This window comes from Misgurnus anguillicaudatus, chromosome 19 (assembly GCF_027580225.2).
Source record: "Misgurnus anguillicaudatus chromosome 19, ASM2758022v2, whole genome shotgun sequence".
NCBI lineage: Eukaryota > Metazoa > Chordata > Actinopteri > Cypriniformes > Cobitidae > Misgurnus > Misgurnus anguillicaudatus.
Genome location: NC_073355.2, coordinates 44344294 through 44368711, shown reverse-complemented (window position 1 = coordinate 44368711; position 24418 = coordinate 44344294). Strand labels below are relative to the sequence as shown.

General features: G+C 36.7%; 1 protein-coding gene across 1 annotated transcript in view; it reads right to left on the bottom strand.

The window, feature by feature from the left end:
- The window catches only part of LOC129436654 (coronin-7), a 213836-nt gene extending 189875 nt beyond the window's left edge, over positions 1–23961 (bottom strand). Inside the window, exons 1-6 of the mRNA XM_055194898.2 lie at positions 23805–23961; positions 8835–8931; positions 8599–8679; positions 8305–8375; positions 5875–6058; positions 2663–2739 (exon numbers count right to left, since the gene is read on the bottom strand). Coding sequence (XP_055050873.2) covers positions 2663–2739; positions 5875–6058; positions 8305–8375; positions 8599–8679; positions 8835–8931; positions 23805–23864 — 570 coding nt within the window. The 5' untranslated portion in view covers positions 23865–23961. The remainder of the gene's footprint in view (positions 1–2662; positions 2740–5874; positions 6059–8304; positions 8376–8598; positions 8680–8834; positions 8932–23804) is intronic.
- Positions 23962–24418: the final 457 nt, after the last annotated feature.

The window sequence follows — 24418 nt, the reverse complement described above, 5'->3', positions numbered from 1 at the left end:
CAAACTTATGAAAATATTTTAATCGTTATTTGCGTGAGAATTTTTTAACGCAGCCACACAATAAATAAAAACAATGCTCACCACAATGATTTCCCTTATCTCATGTATTAATATTTTTTATTGTAACAATTTATGATTTGCAAAAATAACTGTTGCATCTGTGTAGATTAGATAAGAAATGCGCGTTGTGCACGCTATACATTATGGTCAAGCATGCGCCCTTAAAAATAGCATAATGAACCACACGCAACGCGCCACTGACTTTAGACTAGTTTTTTTTTTTGGTTAGTGGGGCAATTGTTTTTTGAAACTGCAAAATAGCATCAGGGATGGTTTGCGCCGGAACACGCCTCCTTTTTTGCGCTGAACCGCCCAGGGAGCGCATGTTCATTCCCTAGTTTGCCGATGTGCGTCTGTGGAGGGAAAAACCCGCTGTGCGCCGGTGCAAAATACGAAATGATACATGCGTCACTGACAAAGTCAATTGCGCTGGGTGCAAGATAGGGTCCATGATTGCATAGGCTAGCATTATTTGTTTTCTTTTTGCTTGTCTCTCTGCCTCTCTCAATTTCTCTCTCTCTCTCACACAAAACACTTTAAAGGCGATTTTCTCAGGTTTTCAGTTGGAAAACAGGGCAGACAGTCAAATGTCTATATCTTTAACTTAACATTCACTTTGACTAGGATATCATTTGAAAGCCTATTTCCATTGATACCAAAATCTCAATTTTGAAATTTGAGTCACTGTGACTCATTTTGCTGGATTGTGAAAGGCTTGTTTACTGGAAATAGCTTTTGAAACAGTTTTCTGTATGTATACATTTTTGGAGTTTTTAAACATATTTCCTTTAATGTTCATCTCTCTGCAGACTAAAGAGGAATGGCCGTGTTATTGCACAAAGCCAAGAAGAACACAACCGAATTAGGAACTGGGCTACTGCGTTTCCTATAAACTCAAAAAAAAGAAAGAAAAAAAGCTTAATCTATTCATGTTGTACTTAAAAAATTCAATTTAACAATGTGAACTTAATTTAGCCAACATAACATTGTTGCATAAAACTAACAGATTAATAAAAACCAATACAGACTTGCATCTTATTGGCTGATGATTTTGCAGTGTATTTTGTTGTTCGGGCACCCTCAAGGAGTGACAGAGCTAGAAATAAATGTGGTTGCCAGGGGGCGACCAAAGCTACTTTACGGGGTCCATTGTACATGAAAGAAAACAATGTGCAAAAAGCATCAAAAAAGCATGAATGAATCTCATAACTGCTGATTACTTCATATTAACCCACATTAGATGAATATTTCTATAGACCCTTTAACTGTTTGTACACAATGATGACGTGGCAATGTATGCGTGCGCATTTAGGCAACGGAAGTATGGCAAGAATCAGCAGTGAAGCAACACAGACAGAGAAAGTTATTTGAAAAAGTTGACTTAATCAACTTTTTCAACACAGCTACCAGATCCATGTACTATAGTGGAGTGGATAGAAGACGTTAGCAGAAGGCCAAATATAAAGTGGTCAGATACACTGTATAAGTATATTAGTATATTATATAGTGCAACCAAACGCAACAACCAGACATTTTGATGCTGGGAAACGGTTATAATAAACTTTCTGAGTTGCGAACATGTTAGAACCACTGGGGAATAACACCACTTCTGTTGCCAAAATGCACGCGCAGGCTATTTGATCACGTCAGCTGTAAAAGGGTCTATAGTGCACTGACTGCATGAATTACTGGCATGTAACCATAATTTAAGGCTGAATTTTAAACTTTTCTATTTCTCACATCTGATTTACTGTCTATTAATGAAACAACATATATCATGTTAACTGCAGTAACTTTTGTAAAATAAAATCCAAATCCATGATACACCTAAACTGTAAGATGGTGGCAAACCCCGACAAAAGATATTTGGTTGAATGGCTGAATCCACAGGGAACCATTTTCTATGAGAGGCCTCTTAGGGCAAAATAATTGAAATGCCTCTTACAATAAAAATATTTATCAATGTTTGTGAAATTCGTTCACATGTATTACTGAAAATCCTCTTACAAAGACAAGTAAAATAAAAATGTGGATCAATGTTTGTGAAATTCATTCATATGCATTACTAAAAAGCCTCTTATAATCACAAGAGAAATAAACATATCGGTCAACTTCAGTAAAATGCATTCATATCTATTACTGAAAAGCCTCTTTTTCATTGTTAAAGTGTTACAATAAAAGTAAGCAAACATCAATCAATGCTGGGAGACACCCCCCAGCTTAAACCTGTCCACCAATCACACTCTGTATGCATATTAGGCAACACCCCTGAGTTTACAACAAATCAATCACTACCAAAGTTCTCGCATTATTAGAATGCTTTGTTTATAATTTGTAATAGATTTATGATGAGAACCAGTTAATCTATACACAAGTAAATTAATCTACACACATCGGGTGAAGGGCAATTTCTGATATCTCTAATTCACATAAGATGCATGTTTTTGAACTGTGGGAGAAAACCAAAGTACCATTTTTTGCTGTAGGGATGCAACACTGCTACCCATGGAGCCACTGTGCCGCCTATTTGCATTTTTAAGGATTGCCACTGACAGTACACTTGTACGTAGAAGACATGAATTTTATAAAACTGTTCATTTACCTTGCATGATGAAGCCAACAGCGTACCATCTTCCTTCCAGGACAGACCCTGAATCTGATCCGCGTGCTGTTCCAGTACTGGACACAGATACACAAATACAAAATCATCAGATTACAAGCTTTAGATGAAGAATCATAACATTTTCACACAGGAAACACATGTGATGTAATGTGAAATAAAGAGGAACTAGCACACATGAAGCATAAGGTGCTGGGGAAAAGCGAACATGTATGTGGGGTGACAAGCTCATATCATACAGAAGATTACTGCTGTGGTATATCATCGTTTTACAATGCGTCACAGTGCTGATGTGAAAGTTGTTAGATTGACGCATAAAACTAATAATCGAAAAAATGCTTTTAACTCTTTCCCCGCCATTGAGGAGTAATCTCGTCAATTTAAGGTACTGCTGAGGATTTTCTTTTTCCGGATGGATCATCAAGACTATTGGTCTTCCTAGTTGTCAATCAGGAGTGTTGTGCAATTGCATATTTTTAAAAAGTGGAGAAGGCGTTTCTTTTCTAAAATTCGAGAAAATCCTCCGCTTCACCTTTAAGAAAAAACATTTCCCTGCAAATAATGCTTCCCTGACGAGTTTTTACGGTAATCTGAAATTCTGCTATCATCCACTAGATGGCACAATTTATAAAAACGTATAAAAAACTGAAGCATCAGCTAATTCTACAATTCTATAAACTCTGTGCATGTTTTGATATTTTGATGTTTGTACGTACTGAATCTGATTTCAATCTAAATTTCTTTACAAAAATGCAATTATTTCAGCTTTTTGCTCAAAATTTTGTATTTTTAAAGAGAAATACCCATATTTGAAAGGTGATAAAAAGAGAACAAATGAAGATAGGGTGAAACTTTTTCCGTTTTGTTTGTTAATTTGTTTGTTTGTTTGAAAGCAGAGGGTCTGTTCTTCCATTTTAAATATATTGTATGTTTATATATTTATTTATTTATTTATTTATAGAAGATCATTTTCCTGGAAGGCATTATGTGAAACTTTTGTGAAAATCAACGGGCGACTTTAAAAAAAAAGGCTGGCAGGGAATGAGTTAAATATAAAAAATATATTTGCCGTAGGTTACAGTTTTAATAAATAAAGTACTCTTATTACATCAAGACAATTGGAGGACTACATTGAAAAATGACTTTCTTACTTAGTATTTTTGTCTTGTTTTCAGTAAAAAATATCTAAAAATTCTTAAATTAAGATGTATTTTCTTGATGAGCACAATGACCTAGGAAAATAAGTCTATATTATAGACAAAAAATAGAAACTTTAAGTAAATTTATGCTTAAAAAAAATATGCCAATGGAATAAGAATTTTTTTCTTGAAATAACTTTTTTATAAACACTTAATTCAAGAAAAAAAAGTTATTCAATTGGCAGATTTTTTTGCTTGTTTGAAGCACAGATTTGCTTAAATTAAGTATTTTTTCGTCTAAAAACTAGACTTATTTTCCTAGGTCATTTTGCTCATCAAGAAAATACATCTTTATTTAAGAATTTCTAGATATTTTTACTGTAACCACGACAAAAATACTAAGTAAGAAAGTCATTTTTTTGCAGTGTAGATGCATTCAATAGTGACCCTTTGAATCAAACCATGAGGCACATGAAGAATTACCGCTCCTAAACATATCAGTTTATTATTATCATTATTATTTTTATATACTCTGTTCAGCACTTTGGTCAGCTTTGCTGTGTTTAATTTTTTTCTTTTTTTTCATTTATTTATTTAAGAATAGCCCCTTGAGATGATCCATCTCTTTTTCAAGGGGGTCCTAAAGCACAGGGATAGCTGTTTCATATACAACATTACAATACGTCCCACATTATACAACAAACACATAACAGTAACACATACCCAATAAACGATTAACAATTGTCCTGCTTAACACGTCCCCCAACCCTTTTCCCTAAGAATCCTCACCTTTTAATGGTGACATAATATTTTACATTAGATAATTTTACATTAAATAAACATTAGATAAACATTAAGTGTGCTAAATGTGCTTTATAAATACAATTTACTAACTCCGGCAAACCATGTTTCTGCATTTATCGACCAGGTTAACCAACTTGAAACCTGGAAGCAACCCCTTAGGTCAAACAGTTCAAAGTCCGTGTATGTTTTGAATCATCGCTCTGAATCTGATATCTATCAAAAGTCCTTCACAAAAACGCAATTATCTCAGTTTTTGCTCAAAATTTGGTATTTTTAAAGAAACCTAACCATATTTGAGGAGATAAAAAAGAACAAATGATATATTTCATTTGATATATTTTATGTTTATATATTTAAAGAAGAACATTTTCTGGAAGGCATTAAACTTCAGTAAAAATCAAAATGCTGGCGCTGACTGGCAACTTTTTTAAAAGCACTGGCGGGGAAAGAGTTAAAAGACCCAGATATTAAATATATCACAGGACCATAAACACATATTGTCCAAATATACGGGTTTTGCTTTATACAAAAGACAGACAGACAAAGATGTGTAAAGCAGGGCAGGCATGAGGATGATGGTGATGATGGTGAAATGTGTGGTTTGACTGAGCACCAGCAGGGGGCATCAGAGAGCAACAGCATCATGTGGGCCACAGGAGTCAAATCTCCTGAAACATTTACCTCAGACGCTTCACTTTACACCTCAGAGGACCGTAACAAACCAGAGGCTCGGCAAATCACACAGACAAATAAAAGAAATCACACATAGACCAAACAAACTAAACATAGAGCAGAGACGCAGACACTTATGAAGAGCACTGTTCAGATGTTATGTGTTTCCCTATGTGGCCGACACAACCCATGAATACAGGGCGTGTGTGTCATCCACCCAAATCACATTTGCTAAAACTATAATAGCAGTAAGTGTAATTGGGGATGCAAACCCTACTGAAAAATCCGGCTAAGACCATCATAAGCTGGTTTTAGCTGGTCCTCCAGCTTGGTTTTAGCTGGTGTAGCAAGCTGATCTAGCTGTGTTTTGGACCCACCAGCTTGACCAGCTTATGCTGGATTTTTCATTAGAGAAGTCAATTTAACAGCATTCATTTCAAGCGATTGTAAATGGTAAAACAATCACCATCTGAATAGGGCGTATGTTTAAAACGAATAAAATATTTCAAGTTCTCAGACCAGTGATGGTTGTTTGTATTTGGACACAATAAAAGGTGTGTCCTGTATGTCTGTGTGTACCTGTAAGGGCGGAGTCTCGCTTCACGTCCCACACCTGGACTCCCTTTGTAGACGCCACGGCGAGCAGATCTGAGGCCACCGGATGAAAGAGAAGAATCTCCAGTCGACCTTCTTTAGGACTCAGAGTCACCTCGGGACCGCCGGGCTGATCCTGACCCGGATCACTCACACGCCACAGCTTCACCTGAGGATAAAGAAACGTTACATTATTCAACACACAATATTACCCAAACACACAGTCTCAAACTTGGTGATCATTCTTATTTAATTTACATTTTTTAAAAACAGAAACAATTTTATTTAAGGGCAATATACAAACAAAATATTAATTATTTGTCAATCATCATTTATTATTCATTAATAATTTATTGGTAATAACAAATAATAAAGCTTGCATGAATGAAGGTCGTTGGTGTTGTTGACTAAACTTAGATTACCAAAATATCAGAACAGTGGCAATAAATTCAACTATGGTGTTTTGGCAGAAACTATGGTTACCATGGCAAATGTTTGACAACTGCACCCTTACCACTCTGTGTGTGTTTTGTGAACTGACTACTAAACATTAAACCTCTCTACACTGATTCAGCAACTGACACACACACACACAAACACACACACACTCTCACATGCAACACACACAAGCCACACACACCACACATGCATGCACCACATATATGACACACACACACACACACACACACACACACACACACACACACACACACACGCAACACATGCACTCTAACATGCAACACACCTCATACAAGCTACAAAAAAAACTCATACAAGCTACACATACCACATGCACACAAATACACCAAACTCATCACACACATACACCACATATATGCGACACACATGCATGCACCACACGCAACATGCACACATCACATACACACAACTGCAACACACATGCATGCACCACACACACACACACACAACATGCACACACCAAACTTCACCCACACACATCACATGCACTCTAACATGCAACACACCTCATACAAGCCACATGCAACACACCACACAAATACACCACACATGCATGCACCACACACAACATGCACACATCACATACACACAAATGCAACAGACATGCATGCACCACACACACAAACACCATGCACACACCAAACTTCACATACACACATCACATGCACTCTAACATGCAACACACCTCATACAAGCTACAAAAAAAAACTCATACAAGCTACACATACCACATGCTACACACCACACAAATACACCAAACTCATCACACACATACACAACATACAGTATATGCGACACACATGCATGCACCACACCACACACACACACACACACACACACACACACACACACCAAACTTCACACACACATCACATGCACTCTAACATGCAACACAGCTCATACTAGCTACACACACCACATGCTACACACACCACACAAATACACCACACTCAATACACACATGCACACATAGAGCACATATATGTGACATATAAGCGTGCACCACACACAACATGCAAACATCACATAAACACAAATGCATCACATGCACTCTAACATACAACACACCTCATACAAGCTAGACACACCACACATTCCACACACACCACATGCAATCTTAACATGCAACACACGTCACACACACCACATCCACACATCACATGCACCGCACAATCCACACAAAAGCAAGACACATATACACATAATATCACATCACAACATGCCCTTTAATATGCTACACAGCGCATACCAGCCACAGACACATCACATGCAACACACACACACACAAATACATCGCACGTACACACACACACACCACATACACACAGGATCAGCTGTCAGGTGTAGCCCAGCTGTAGTCAAATATGAAGGAATCAGCAGTTTGTATTACACAGACAGAATTCATTAGTAATCTTGTGTGTTGTGTGTTGTGTGTGCACGTGTGCATGTGTGTGTGTGTGTGTGTGTGTGTGTGTGTGTGTGTGTGTGTGTGTGTTTCACTGTGCAGTCACTTTTTGTATTTGAGGTTAAAAATTCACCCAGGTGTCCAAACCATCTGCCAACAAAGTATCTCAGCATCTGTGTGGTTGGTTATAGCTACTAAAATTTTAATTTATAAAACCACACATCCAGATAAATAACCCTGTGTGTGTTTATTTCGTGTTAGGGTGAACAGATGAAACAGCACAACACCGCAGCAGATGTGCTGAATAAACACACAAAGACTCTTTCTCCAGGCGATGCACATTCTTATGAACTGAACTTCCTGTGCTTAACACTTCAAATATAAAGCAATCCAATTCAAAATAAACACGTGAACCCATACATACCATTAAAGTATTTTTTTGGTAACAAATCATAAATACAAAATTTGGACCAGACTTCAGATCAGACTAAAAGTGGAAATCCAGAGTTAAAGAAGAAGTCAGGACTTACGGTCTCATCAGCCGAACAGGTTGCCAGCAGATGGTCATCGAATGGAGAGAAGTCCAGGTCAGTCACCTGGTCTGGGACATGAAGATCAGAAAGAAAATTAGGAAAAATTCATCTGGGTCGCAGCTTTTATATTTACCGCAGGTATCAAACTTTGCTTACAATCTTATAGTATAACATTACAGAATCAAGCATGTTAGATGACCTGTACAAATATATATATGACATAAGAAATATACATTTGTTGTATTTTTCACATGCATTGTGTGTAATTGTTAGTAGGACAGGACGTATTACCAGCATGACATGGAATCTGGGTCACGGTCCATTTCCCATCAGATCCAGGATTCACAGAGGACAAGCCGACAATTCCACCACCTAAACATACCAACCAGGACAGAATGAGATTTTCAGATAAAACCCTGTTTACAAGAATTACCGGCCGAGAGAAACTGGTTTCCAAAGTGTGTAAACTGAGGAATCCTGATCCCAGATCAGATTATTAAATGCATGTTAAATAAAAGTGCTCTTACCAGCCTGATCTGTGTTGAAGGCCACCAGACTGCAGCTGGATTTGATGTGGTTCCCTTGAGAAGTGAAGCTGCCACCTTTTACATTAGAAATCCAGCCCTGGACATGAAGACAGGAAGAAAAAAAGATAAGATAATTAAGACGGTCCAGAAATATGATGCAAAATTCCTTAATAAGAGATAAAACAAATGAAAAGTTTAGAAAATCAGGGTTTTCCAAACTGGGGTTTGTGAGGGAATTGCAGGAGGGTTCATGAGTTGATGAAAAGCAATTATTGCTTTTGCTATATATATATATATGTTCATCTAGAGGTTGCTCAAAGCCTTTGAATATTGCCAAAATCACATATTTTTGCAAAAACTGTACCATTTAAAAACGCACAACACACAATTTGCTTCTTGCAGGGTAACTTTGTTCCAGTTATTTCAGTCTCCATTGCTGCCACAAGTATATTTTATTAAACAATTATACATGCTAGCACAAAGTATCACATAATACGTGAATGAAGTTTGACACAAAGGTCTTGAGTAACCTCTAAATATTAATTAAAGGAATATTAAATTTTCTTAAAAAAGAATAATCCAGATAATTTACTCACCACCATGTCATCCAAAATGTTGATGTCTTTCTTTGTTCAGTCGAGAAGAAATTATGTTTTTTGAGGAAAACATTGCAGGATTTTTCTCATTTTAATGGACTTTAATAGAGCCCAACATTTAATACTTAACTCAACACTTAACAGTTTTTTTCAACAGAGTTTCAAATGACTATAAATGATCCCAAACGATGCATAAGGGTCTTATCGAGCAAAAAGATTGTCATTTTTGACAAGAAAAATTAAAAATATGCTCTTTAAACCACAACTTTTCGTTTAGGTCTGGTCCAGCGCGACCTAACGTAAATGCGTAGAGACGTAGGGAGGTCACGTGTTACATATATAAAACGCAAATTTGCGGACCATTGTAAACAATAAACTGACACAAAGACATTAATAAGTATCAGTTGACTTGACATACAACAACATCGGAGCGGTCCTCTTTCAACACATTTGTAAACACTGGGGCAGAGTTTCGCGTTCGTCCTCTGTGACCTCTTGACGTCATGACGTATTGCGTCGGGTCACGCTGACGCATCATGATCTAGATGAGATCTAGATGAGAAGTTGTGCTTTAAAAGTGTATATTTTTTTATTTTTCTTGTCAAAAATGACAATCGTTTCACTAGATAAGACCCTTGTGCCTCGTTTGGGATCGTTTGTGGTCCTTTGAGGCTCCGTTGAGGGAGGCTGTTGAGTGTTGAGTTGAGTATTGGATGTTGGGCTCTATTGAAGTCCATTGGAATGAGGGAAATCCTGCAATGTTTTCCTCAAAAGGCATGATTTCTTCTCGACTGAACAAAGAAAGACATCAACATTTTGGATGACATGGTGGTGAGTAAATTATCTGGATTTTTCTTTTAAGAAAATGGAATATTCCTTTAATATTGAAAAAAAATCAATTTATTTATTTATTCAAACATATTGGTGGGCTGAGAGCATGAACTTTTAAAAGTTGAAAAATAAAGACCACCCTAACATACTGTAAAAATTTCTTCTTTGAATTAACAACTTTTTTGACAGTTAGAAGTTTCTATAAAATATAAAAATAAATAATGACTCGTAAAGTTGGAAGTCTTCAAAAGTACACTGTAAAAAAACCTTTGCTGCTTTAAATGTTTTTGTTAAATCAACTCAGATTTACAAGTCATTCAACTTACTATTATTTATCTTGACTAGAGATGAGTTGTTATAACTACAGGTGAGTTGTTATAACTTATAAAATTAAGTTGACTTTTCTCAACTATATTTTATAAGTTGTGACAACTCATCTCTGTTGACATGACTTGTAAATCTGAGTTGATTTAACAAAAAAATTTAAGGCAGTGAAAGTTTTTTTACAGTGTAAACACATGAAACGTATTGTGTCTCTACACAAATCTAAGTCTCTATAGAAAATCTACAGGTATTTATTGGCGCCCAAACAACTCAAGATGGCTTCATTTTTTCACTCTTACCAGATAATACCTAAAAAAATGGACCTACAAAAATCTAAACAACCTACAACTGGGTGATTCTCATGAAACCATTGAAACACCACGGCACTAATGATTTTAGCTTTAAAATGTGTAATATAGTAACATTAAAAAGCATCAGAATTAACACAATACTGTGTTCTACCTTGCACAATGTGTGATTTCAACATAAGAATTTATAATTGTAAATTTTATCTCATTTTCTGCTGAAATTCTCATTACCGCAATGTGTCCGGCTGTGTTTGAACATGCGTTATGTTGTAATTTAACCAAATTAACACAAAAATATTAAGGAAAAAAAATGGATGTTTTGCTAGACTACTTTAGATGACAGAAAAAATATTTACTGAATATTCATGTATAATAATAATGAAGAAAAATTAGGAAAATGATGTGTCCATGTCTGATGTTCTCATCCTCTGCAACACTTTTTGAGAACAGTTTAAGCACACATACAGAATTTTAATAAAGTTTGATTTTGACTGACCAAGCACATGGACCAGTTACTTCAAGATGGCTACCAGTTAAGATCATTTTTTTACAGTTAATTTGAAATATTGTCTTGTCAGAATGCTTCACGACATTTTGATTATCATTACCGCAACAGATGCTTATTAAATGTTAATTTAATTAATAGAAGCATAATACTTTGATTTTAAATGCATGTGCAGAATCTCCAAATTATGTTCTTTCAGGTTTGTCATGTCATTTTGAAAATATGTCAGTGTTGATGTTTTCTGACTGTTGCGGTAATGAGATTTTTTAGGACTAATTTTTTAAATTATGTTACAAAAAGTGTTAAATGATAAGTAAAAGTTTTTAAATTAATGTTCCCATTTACTCCAGACTTTGTTTTTCAATGTCTGGTGGGAAAAAAAGTAAATTTAAGCAATTTTTACATTTTCATGCTTGACATGTTTAAAACCAAGTTTTCGTGAGAATCACCCAACTATATATTATCTGTGACCCTGGACCACAAAACCAGTGATGAGGGTAAATTTTCATGCATCCTTATAAATAACACATTGATGTATGGTTTGTTGGGATAGGACAATATTTGGCCGAGATACAACTATTTAAAAATCTGGAATCTGAGGGTGCAAAAAATTCAAACGTTGAAAATAAATCACCTTTAAAGTTGATCAAATTAAGTCCTTAGCAATACATATAATTGACGTTGAATACATTTTTGATATATTTACTGTAGGAAACATGATCTTTACTTAATATCCGAATGATTTTTGCCATAAAAGACAATAAAAAAACAATAATTTTGACCCATACAATGTATTTTTCCCATACAAAATATACCCGTGTGACTTAAGACTGGTTATGTGGTCCGGTCCAGGGTCACATTACATAAAATAGCAATGAAGTAAACTCTATCACCCCAGAGCACTAAGGTTTGTGACTGCCACAGTAACACAAGAACACATGTAAACTACAATAAAACTAAACTCTTGCAATGGCTTTGTATACCTGTCCTGCACACAGTACTGTAGCACACGCTGAATGAGGTTAACTCTCAGTCTAATACTGAAATGTAGGTTACAAAATTGTGGTTCAGATGAGGTTGGTGTCGGCGAAACTAAAAGGTTACAATGATATTATTGGCAGTCAAACTGAGATCAAAAGTCCAGAGAAGGAAGTGAGATTCCTCTTTACAAACAGCTGTGCATAAGAAAAAAACACTCCAAAGGTCCTAAGAGATGTTGAGCAAAACACAGCACCGATTAAGACCTGAACTAAACCAAAAGAGGAAACAGAAAGTCAGCACATCTTACTTGAGTGAACACACGCACGCACACAAACACACACAGAGTCTACAGGCCTTTCAGAAAGACACAAACTGGAGGAAGTGCAGAAAACTTCCTGCGACACACAGCTGAGCTCTTTCAAATCCTTTTCAAATGTGAACAAGAAACAACACGCAGATGGTGAACATGACTGAGCAACTAACTTAGTAAAAGCCACAAACACCTGACATTGTTGCATAATATCAATATATCAATAAAGCACAGCCATCTAATGCATTTTACCATCGAAACATGGTAAAACCTTTCCAAGAAACTTTAAGTAAACATTAAAAAAAAAAATGTCCAGAAACAGCTAAAGCTGAACTCTAAATATGTTTGAAAAAAGTTGCCAAAAGAAATTCCATATTATTATTATTATTATTATGTTGCTATTATTAAGATGTTTTTACAAAAGCGAAGTAAATGACAGAATTTATCGGACATAAACTGATATTTTATTAATGTTCAAAGCAATTATTTTGTGTTTTGAATGAAAAAGCACATAATTTCCTAAAGTACCTGCTTCATTACACGCAAGTTGCAAAATAAAATTTTGGGACGATTAATCGTGCAAATGCGTGTTTTCTTAAAGGTGCAGTGTGTAATTTTTAGAGGGATCTTTTGACAGAAATGCAATATAATATACAAAACTACATTATCATAGGTGTATAAAGACCTATTTATAATGAATAGTTATGTTTTTATTACCTTAGAATGAGATGTTTTTATCTACATGCATGAAGGTCCCCATACGTTGAAGTCGCCATTTTGTGACACCATGTTTCTACGGAAGAACTGAACGGACAAACTTTTTTGTCTCCGATGACGACATGTTTTTATGGTGGCGGCTATTGTAGCATATGCGTTTCAAAAGTGAAGGGTGAGCAGTGGGTTGAGCCGTTGGTTGCAATTCGCAACCTCACCACTAGATGCCGCTAAAATTTACACACTGCACCTTTAATGAATGAGTTGTAATGAATTACGGTGAAATGCCGGCACATCCAAAAACCGGAGGGCGCTCTCGTGCAGAAACTCTATTTGTGCCAAACACTATTTCAGAAAATGAATATTTATATGGCTTTACTTAAATTTGTTTTTGGTATTTTCATTATAATAAAGATTATTTTTAATTATTTTTTTTAACATGTGTTGCTTTTTTAAATGCACTTTATAAACGACTCCGACTCATTATGATTTTAGGTTGATAAGACTTCCTACTGATCGAAACGCTGTAGTACACGCACGAGCTGTGCATGTAACACAGAATTGGAGCCTTGCCACTCAGAATCAATTTTAAACAGTAATTTTTAATGGGAAACGCAATTAATCGTCACAGCCCCAATTAATAGTGCCGCAGGGATGACATATTTTTGTAGTCGAACTCAGAAGTTAGCGCGAGTCGGGATGCTTAACGATTAATCGCGATTAATCATTAGCAGAATAAAAGTTTTTGTTTACATCATATATTTGTGTGAACTGTGTAGTGTGTATAATAACTTTGTATAAATAAATGTACACACATGCATGTATATGCTTTAGAAATGTTTACATGTGTATATACATTTGTATATTTATGTATAATTTATATTATATATCAATATAAATAATTAATATACTTTTTTTTCTTAAAATTATACATGAATGGGTTCATATTTATATATATATACATATTTATTATACACAGTTTACACACATATGTGATGTAAACAAAAACTTTTATTCTGCTAACGATTAATCGCGATTAATCGTTAAGCATCCCTAAGCGCGACACTGGATCCAACGCCAGAAAAAAGCCCATTCATTTTCACTTTAGACTTTTGGATTATAGCAAAAGAAATAATGCGCTCTGTGTTTTAACAAAGGTTTATGACACTGATTTGTAACTGGTGTGTTTTATGTCGTAAAACAGAGGTTCCACATGTGTCCCCCTTGTGCCTGTGGTGGCCCCCCAAAGAAAATTTATGACATAAAATATTCTAAAACAAAATTTTTAATTAAAGATGCAATTTGTATAATCGCGCTGCTAGAGGGCGCCAGATCAAATCAATAACAATGACGTAGATTAATGATGCTCTGAAGCAGCGTGGACTGATGGGATTTGTAGTCTTTAACTCAAACGCTGATGGCCATCAATCAGACGGGAACGAGAATTCATGTTACACATGAGGTAAAGTAATCAAGTTTTATAAATTTTGTGTTTGATGACATCGTTTTTTTTTCCTTATGTAAGGTTTAATGTAATGTTCAAAACGCAATTGTTAGTCATAGATGTTACAGTATTAGTCTAATACGATGGTTTGTTAACACAGCACAGAATTAAGATGAACAAACTTACCATAAAAAAGCAGACGCTATTACTTCCGCTTTTGTCCACGACACAAGCCATTTCTCAATACCAAGTACGCCAAGTTCGGACTTGTGTCCTTCCTAGTTCGCACTTGCAAGTTCAGACTCGGAAGAACGAACTCCTGCCGCGAAATGCATTCTGGGAAACTTCGCTCTCATAAGTCCACACAAGTCTCCTCTGATGCATCCTCGATAAAATGGGCGGATCAAGAACACATCCGGGGATTTTATGTGAACTTGGGCTTGATGCGAACTTTGATTTGGAACAGTACTTGGACCGCGACTGATGACGTTTCACAAGTCCACAAGAACACAAGTACAGACAAGAACGCATATTGAGAAACGGCTACTGTTGTCATGTGGTTTTTACGTCAGTAAAGGCGGTAACAAAGGGTAACGTAGATATTAACGTCATTTACAGGCGACTGCACTGCCCCGTGTGTCACTGTTTAGGGCAGCAATTTTCTCATAGTTCACAAGTAGTTGAAAACATTATAGACATTGTTAGTAATCAGCTGGACAAAATATATAACATTTTAATAGCAATAAACATATATTGAAATGTTTACATTCAGATATGTAAATCAACACGTATAAATTGCTATTAGTTAATTAATAGGGAGATAATCGAGAATCGAATCGAAGTCGAATCGGACTGATAAAATGAATCGTTAGATTAATCAATGCATCGAAAAAAATTATCGTTAGATTAATCGGTAAAAAATAATCGTTTACCCCAGCCCTAGGTCGAACCAAACGGTTCAATAATATATTGAGAATTGTGGCATCCCTAGTTAGTACCCTTATACACTAAGGTTTAGTTATGATATTTATTGATAAATAAAATGTATTTTATAAAATGTCATAATAAATGAAAACATCTTGGGCTTGTGTTAACTAAAGGAGTTTAACCAAAACCCCATTAAAAAATAAAACATTGACTTTGATGGAACCTACAGTGCTAAGTCGCTTATGGGTTTTGTCTTAAAATATGTCATCCCTGCGGCACTCTTTATAACACAACACAAAGTGATACAACATAACACGTGGCACATAACCCTGGTGACGCAATGCATTCAGTTTTATTTGGTGGAAACCTGAGCTATTGAGGTCTGGTCTAGCGTTTGCTCCAGCTTTGGTCCTGACACGAAGACAGCACTGTTTAAGTGGTTATTTTTATGAACTACAAACTGTGGTCTATAGCAGAAGCTCCGCCTACTGACATCGCTCCTTAAATCACTATAGATAAAAGTGTCTGCATAAATGAGGAGTAAATGTGGATGGATTCAGACGCACAAGTGGTGCATCTGCAGACTCTGTCATGTGCATCTGTCATTTTAACAGGATTACATAGTTTCAGTTCACACATACACAGTCACTCCTACGCCACGAGGAAACAAGCCAGTGCAAAATCTATAAATAAAATATCAAGTTAACGGCTTCAAGCTTCTTAAAAATCCCATTTAGCATTTAATTCTGCAGTAGAGCTTTATGTGCTCTTGACTGACAACATATGGACCACAACTTCTATTTGCTAAAGCACAAGTCACTATTACTATATCACTCAAAACTTCAGTGCATTTTAGTCAAGTTCAGACACAGAACACACCAGCATCATAAATAACTGCCCATCACACAGCACTCACAATTTCCTCAGGAATTATAACAATCTAGCATGCTGTAAACATGGAAGTAAAGAAAGTTTATACTGTATGTACATCATGTACCCTTGCTATTAGGCTCGAATGCATTTACCACTATTGTAGTCAAGACTAGTGGTTGACCAATATGGGTTTTTATGACCGATGACGATACCGATACCAATACCAATATAAGGCAGATATAACTAAACGTTATTACAGTAAATAAAAAACAAACAGAAAATTGGTGTTATAAATATACCCTATTTAAAACATATTTACAATACATAATTAATGGGGATCTGACATCTCATGGTACTGTTTGAAAATGTGTTTACGTTTACATCATAACATCATGTTAAAAAATGAATAATGATTGGTCATTTTACTGTCTGTCAGACTTTGGCTTTATATTAAGTGACACCGAGTGTCTTTCATTACAAACCACAAATTTAAGTAATAAAGAAATTTACTGGCCAATTGAAAAGATTTATTGGTCAATGCCGATAATAAAAAATCCAAATATTGTTCAACATATCGGCCTCTGCTATATATTGGCCTATCACTAGTCAAGACAACCTAAACTGAGACCAAGACCAAGACCAGAGGGTGACGAGACCAAGACAAGACCAAGACTTTGAGGGGCAAAGACCAAGACAAGACCGAGACCAAAGACAGTTGAGACCGAGACAAGACCATCAAAAAAATGAATGTAATTACATGGGTTTTTTTTGTGATTAATTTTTTATTATTTTCCAATTTTGCATAACAATAACCAAACAGACACAACAAACTACACCAGGGTTTGTTAAAAATAAAAGATAAATAAATAAATAATTAAATAAAGGAAGAGGGAGACATACATTTACACATCGTCCAAAAGGAAAAAAAAGAGAGAGAGAGAAAGTACCCACTACTCGCTTTACTTATTCTGAATAAGAATGATGTGACAGCTCTATCAGGTTAGTAAAGAGGAAAGTGTATTAATAAGAATGTAATTACATGTTGGATATTGTGTGCCTTTAAATTCATTTTGTTGACAGATAAATCAGTCAATGATTACTTTTAAAGCTAAAAGTTTTTTCACTATTAATATGTTCAAGACACACTATGCAGTTATTTTACCTTAATATAACAGCTTCAAAGTTATTTCGGTGGTAAACAAAGTCATAGTAGGGCGAATCATCCTCCTGTTGAAGCTCGGGGAGGACGCCGCTACCAAAACCAGCAATGCAAGCTTGAGAGAACCGCCCTGACAAATCTCGCGAGAATCACGACTTGCTTTTATGGCAACGACATCACACACGTTAGGCTTGATCGACTTCGTGTGGCGCTGCAAGAACCGACCGTCGGATGATGTCAAAGTACCGCGAGAATAATCAGAGACGGCACTTTGACATCATCCGGCTGTCGGTTCTTGCAGCGCTGCATGAAGTCGATCAAGCCTATAACAACAACTGCACGTGCGAATTTGAGACGTGAGGCTTAACGATTTAAAAGTTAAGAAAGCGCGTTCGGAAGAGAGTAGGAAAAGGAAAAGAGAATTTGACCACGTTAGGAACCGGACAAGAGTCCCACTCGGGCAGGTTTTTACTCGTTGGCGTGAGCTAATAGACAGCACTGGATGGGATGCTGATCTGGGGATCTTGTTGATGGACTAGTAAGTAAATCTCTTATTTGTAAACTTGTTTGCGGTCTATGTTGTTGCGCTTGCCTGTAGTACGTCATGCGATTATCATGACAACAGTTGTCAATATCTCACATAATTATCAGGACGTAAATAAGCCTAGAGGCTGTAAATAGTGTAAACATGCACAATTTGCAAACTATAATGATAAGTAAGGAATAATTGACGACGGGCCGTTGAATCATAAGAAAATAACGCACACCAAGGTGGTAATGCGGCACGACGCGAAGCGGAGTGCCGTTACACCGCAGGTGTGCATTATTTTTAAATAATTCAAAGGACCGGAGTCAATTATTCCGCTTATACCACGGTTACCACAAACATTGCTCTGGTGCCTATTTTTAAGACAGTTGAAAAGTTAGGTGTGCGGTTTACAGAAAAATAATCAACACCCATAGAACATTTCTCAGCCAATCAGAATGCAGCATTCAACAGACCCGTGGTATAAATAGCAATAATGTATAGTGACATTACAACGACCAATGTTATGAAATAATGCAACGTACACAATTAACTTTGTCATGGCATTTTGTAATGTTTACAAGAACACAAATGAAATGATACAGTAGACATAGAATATAGACTGTTTACTTGTGATTTAGCTGCAATCATGTAAAAACGTTATAAGCCAGCAAACGCGTTACTTTATTATTATATGCACTCTACACTTGGAATAAACTACTTATTATCCTATTACCATCATCTGTAGTTTAGTAGACTATGCAGTAACCTAATATTTGTATGAAATTGTGAAACATTACCTGGTCACTATCTGAGATGTACTAGAGTGGGATATATAGGGAAATTACGACAGTTGCAAGTATTCTCCAGCGACTCTATGGGTCGCTGTTTGACAAAAACGACGAAAATGCATAGAGCGGCTTTAATCTGCACTATACAACCTCGGCACTGCCACTGCCACTTAGTGCAGAGATCAGCTCATTTGCATTTTAAAGGACACACCCAAAAACGCCACATTTTTGCTCACACCTACAATATGCTATAATAAATTATCTGTATGGTATTTTTGAGCTAAAACTTCACATACACACTCTGGGGACACCAAAGATTTATTTTACATCTTAAGCTCTATTCAGACAGGATTAGTTTTACAGGGGTAGATGGCGTAATGTAATTTTATCACAGGACGTCTGTAATATTAATGGTCAATTCGAACGGGACTAGAAATCTCAGAAACAAGTGGGAGGGGTAACTCGTTTACACAGCGTGCACATTACCTTGCTTCCTGATATCACATGTGCAAAAACATGACACAGACGAGGAAAACGCAAAACAGTGTGTTTAATTTCAGTTTGGGGAGAACGTCAGTTTCCGAAACAGGTCCGTGCCTCTGAGAAGTAAATTTGACTTTTTTTTAAAGTTTGTGTCGTGTTAGGGCGCAGTCACACCAAAAGCGCTTTAAACGCTTGCAAACGCAAGGCGCGACGCACTGCCTTTTTTTAAAAAGAGCAGTGCAGCGCGGCTTTTCATATTGCTAAGCAACCACCGAGTCAGCTGTCTTGTCAATCAAATATTGAAGCGTGAGCGCTCTTTTGCTGTTAACTGTCATATTAGCAGAAACTTTAAAAAGAGGACGCTTGCTCTGACCTTGTTTGAGGGTGAGAGGTGCACAAACACGCAGGAGAGAGTGAGCGAGTGGAGTCCGGTTCTTCAAAGCAACTGTAAACTTCCCTCAACACAACGTAAGGCCCGCCTCTCCCCTCATTCGATTGGACAACGGAAGACGCGAATGACGTCAGGCGCCTTTCCGCTCTCAGCCCTCCTTCAAAAACGCGTGCGCGGCAGGCGGCAGAAAACCGCAAGGCGCTCGGCGCGCATAAACAGCGCGCAAACGCGCCCTGCCCATAGAATATCATTCAAAAAAGGCGCCTGCAACTGCCATAAACGCTTTTGGTGTGACTGAGCCCTTATTCAGGAACTGACTTGCCACTGACTTGTTTTTCCGCCAAAAACGCACGTAAATGCTTCTTTAAGGGCTTTTATATTTAAAACAAACCCGCAAAATAACAGGAAAAGACGCAATTTACGTGTATATTTACAGCTGGTAGAATACTGGATTAGTATTACCTAAGGAATTTCTCCAGACCTTTTTACGGAAGGTAAAAGTCGCCGTAATCTTTACTGACATTGTCCGTAAAGATTACTGACATGGAGCATTCGGACAGGACTAAAATCACTGAGAAGCTCTGATAATAATTGCTTTACCCCACCTCCCATGTAAAACTAATCCCGTCCGAATAGTACTTTACAAAACTCTTGTGAAAAGTCCTCCTTAACACATAAATCAGAAAATGCACCAACAATTTATTGTAATTCCCGCCGTTGTGGTCTTGACCGATCTTGAAATAAAATCCCAAGACCACTAAGTCTGAGACCAAGGCGAGACCGAGACAGAGACCAAAGACAGTCAAGACTGAGACAAGACCAAGACCATCAAAAAATGGTCTTGAGGCCAGTCTTGAGACCAAGATTTGGTATTTGCTATGTTGTTTAATTTAAAGCTCACATAACACATGCTGTTTCTGCATTTCTGATGTTAATCTGGAGTACCTATAGAGTAGTATGACATCCTTTATATCTCCGAAGAGTCTTAAGTTTAATCAGATTTATAAAAGAAAGATTAGCTTTACCGATTCTTTCCGATAACGTACGAAAAAATGAAGGAGGAGTTACTACCGCGGGAGGAGCGAGTACGAGTCATGAAACACTATACAACACTGTTTTAACTTATGATTCACTACATGTTCATGTCATTTATATAATATGGCCGCGCCTATTTCCAACATAAGACAGAAATCTTACTTACCGCATGCAACTCATGACCCGGTTTGGAAACACACAAGCAAAACTCCGCTGCTACCCCGGATAATAAACTATATCCATTGTTTTCATAAGGCTGGATTTCTTCTCCTTACATCCAAAAACACACTTCTTCTTTCGTGCCATTGTTGAGATTTGAAATTAAACAAAGCTGTCGCGTGATAAGATGTTTGCTAGCTCTAGCGTCTCCTGCTGATTGACGGGTGGGCGGGGTTTTCCGGGGGAAGCCCATATAAAGAAGTGATATCGAAAACCCCTGAAACGTCAGTTGGAACTGTAATCGAAAAAAACTTTCCGAAACTTGTACGAACCCTGGCGAAGTGCATTCGGCACAGAAATACTCTGTAACATGTCCAACTGCTTTTTTGACACTTTGCCTACGTTTAGCATGAGGAAACAACTCTATAACTGTGTTAATAAGTCAGAATGCTTGAAATATCATTGAACCCCCCCTTTAAATCAAGATGCAATCATTGTCATGTCGTGTTTCACAAAATTCACGATAAACGATTGGACTTGCTTTTCTTGTGTTATGGTGGTTGTTCTTTGCTGCTAGTTTTTTTAAAGCACATTGAAAATATACCCAAACAACCAGATTCTGTCTGATAACACTGCAGCAGTGAGTCAGTCTAATCCTGCATCTCTCTCTCTCGCTCTCGCTCTCTCTCTCTCTCTCTCTCGCTCTCTCTCTCTCTCTCTCTCTCTCTCTCTCTCTCTCTCTCTCTCTCTCTCTCTCTCTCTCTCTCTCTCTCTCTCTCTCTCTCTCTATCTCTCGAGACTGCTGTTCTGACAGGAGATATCACCTTACCCTTACTGCACCATCAGTCAGATATTTACATCTGGACACCGGATACCCATCATTAAATTATAACCCGCCGAAACATCTTACCAAAAACTCACATTCAGCACTGCCACATGCTCTTCAGATGCTGTCAATCTTTAACAGTGCAAACTACGGTCATGTGATTCAGATAGCACTGTGTAGCTGTGATAGTCAAACAGACGAGCCAACACACTAGCAACAGATTTTGGACCTCAACTTTAGGGAAACATCAAATATTGTAAAATAAAGTTTCTGGCTTGTTGTCCCATCACCCAAAATGAAACAAGTTCTACATTCCTGTCAACCAGCAAGTCGACTTACAACACTTTACAATACCTGAGAGAAGTACACATATAAGTGTCAAAATGAAAAGCAATTTTTGGCTTTAAAGTGGACATATCAAAAAGATCAACCCAGTAACTTAGTTTTGGTAAACCATTTTCTGCAAGCATGTGAAGAAATAGCTAATTGAAATCTGTCTCCCCTTGTGATGTCAGAAGGGGATAATACCTCTCCTTAATCTGCACTATTTAAACCACAGCACTGCCATTTAGTGCAGAGATCAGCCCATTTGCATTTTAAAGGACACACCCACAAATAGCACATTTTTTGCTCACACCTACAAAGTGGCAATTTTAACATGTTATAATAAATTACCTATATGGTATTTTGAGCTAAAACTTCACATACATACTGTGGGGACACCAAAGATTTATTTAACATCTTTAAAAAGTCTTGTGAAATGCCCTTTAAGCGGATTTGAAGCAAAAGTATTTGATGAACGTATAATACATGCCAAGAGTAAGGTGCTATATGAGCTAATTTGCATAATTTAATGTTATGATCAAATCTTCTTTAATGTGAACATTGTGTAAATATAAGTATATCTGTTTATATACTAAAAGATTTGTAGTACACTGAGTAGTGCAAGTTATGAAGGTCTCCCCCATGTACTGTATATACAAATAACATCATCTAAATCTCAGATATGTAAAGCATTCACACATGTGACGCCAGAAAACAAGATATCTTATCAGTCCACATCTAGAATGAAATCAACTCATTTTACTGTATCACTGCAGTTCATTCGAGTCTGCCTGGCACATGTAAAGTTACAGCTGTCAGATCACAATGCAAATTCACACACAAAATACACAACTTATACAGTATGACAGAATGATTGTGAAATCAAGTTGTGACATTTAGGCATTGCCATTGTGAGATTTTGCAAGGGAACTGTCACATTTATTCTGCTACAAATATGGTGTCTGCAGGACCAAAGTACTCAAAATAAAACAAATAAATGAATGAATAATACATTATACCATCTTGATTTGCAGCATTCCATAAAACACCACAGAGTCAACTGTTTAAGTTAAGCCTATAATTATTTTAAAAGGAATCGGTACAGTTAACTTTCGATTATTTAATAAACAATATGTCTATTATCTTCGTCCAGGACCTTTCATGGTGTTATGTGGTGTAATTGTGCAATATGCAAAACTGCATCAGTGTAACACTGTGTCAGTCAACATCAAACTGCAACAATGTGTCAACTTCAACTTCATGATAACATCATATAACTCAGGTTTATTTCATCTCACGATCATTCCTGTGAAATAATATGTTCAGATTTTGCATGAAGGAAGTTAAGACATCACCAGCGCATCTGCACCCCTCCTTATAAGTCGAATCAGCCCAAATCACGAGACCCATCATTATTTCCCTCTCATTCTGCTGGATCTGATATACAATGAAGATGTACTCACATCTTTCTTGGGGATTTTCGGAGTGGTGTTCTTATATTTGGAAGTCTTAAAACGATTCATTCTGACGTCCTGGTAGCGCGTTTGAATCTTCCGGGTGTCTGGGTTGGCGTGTTGTGTTCTGAATTGTACGAATGCGTTACTGTGACGCAGAGCTAGCGCGCGCGATACACGCCGTGCTGCGCTGATTTGCAGTTTGTTGAATAGCTGCGCAAGAAAAACGCAGACTGGACCTCGTTTGTGGCCAAATTATTATTATTATTTCTTCAAAAATTTGGAGTTTCTGTCTTTATGCCTGTTTTTAATGATGTTTATATGTTCTCTAATAAAAATAAATAAATAAAAAACTAAGGATTCTTTAAAAGAAAAAATAAACTAAGCCGTAAATCGTATAAGTTATGATGAGGTATTTCATGTATGTACAAAGTAAAACTTTCACACAAACTTTCTAACTTCTGTATAACTTCTAACTTCACACAAATATTTGTAACTTCATTGATTCATATTGAAATAATCCGGAATTTAAAAAAGGACACAACAGAAATTTCCATGTGATTTCAACAAAACAAAAACAAGAATAATCTACATAGTTATTATTATGACTAAATATCCAATTC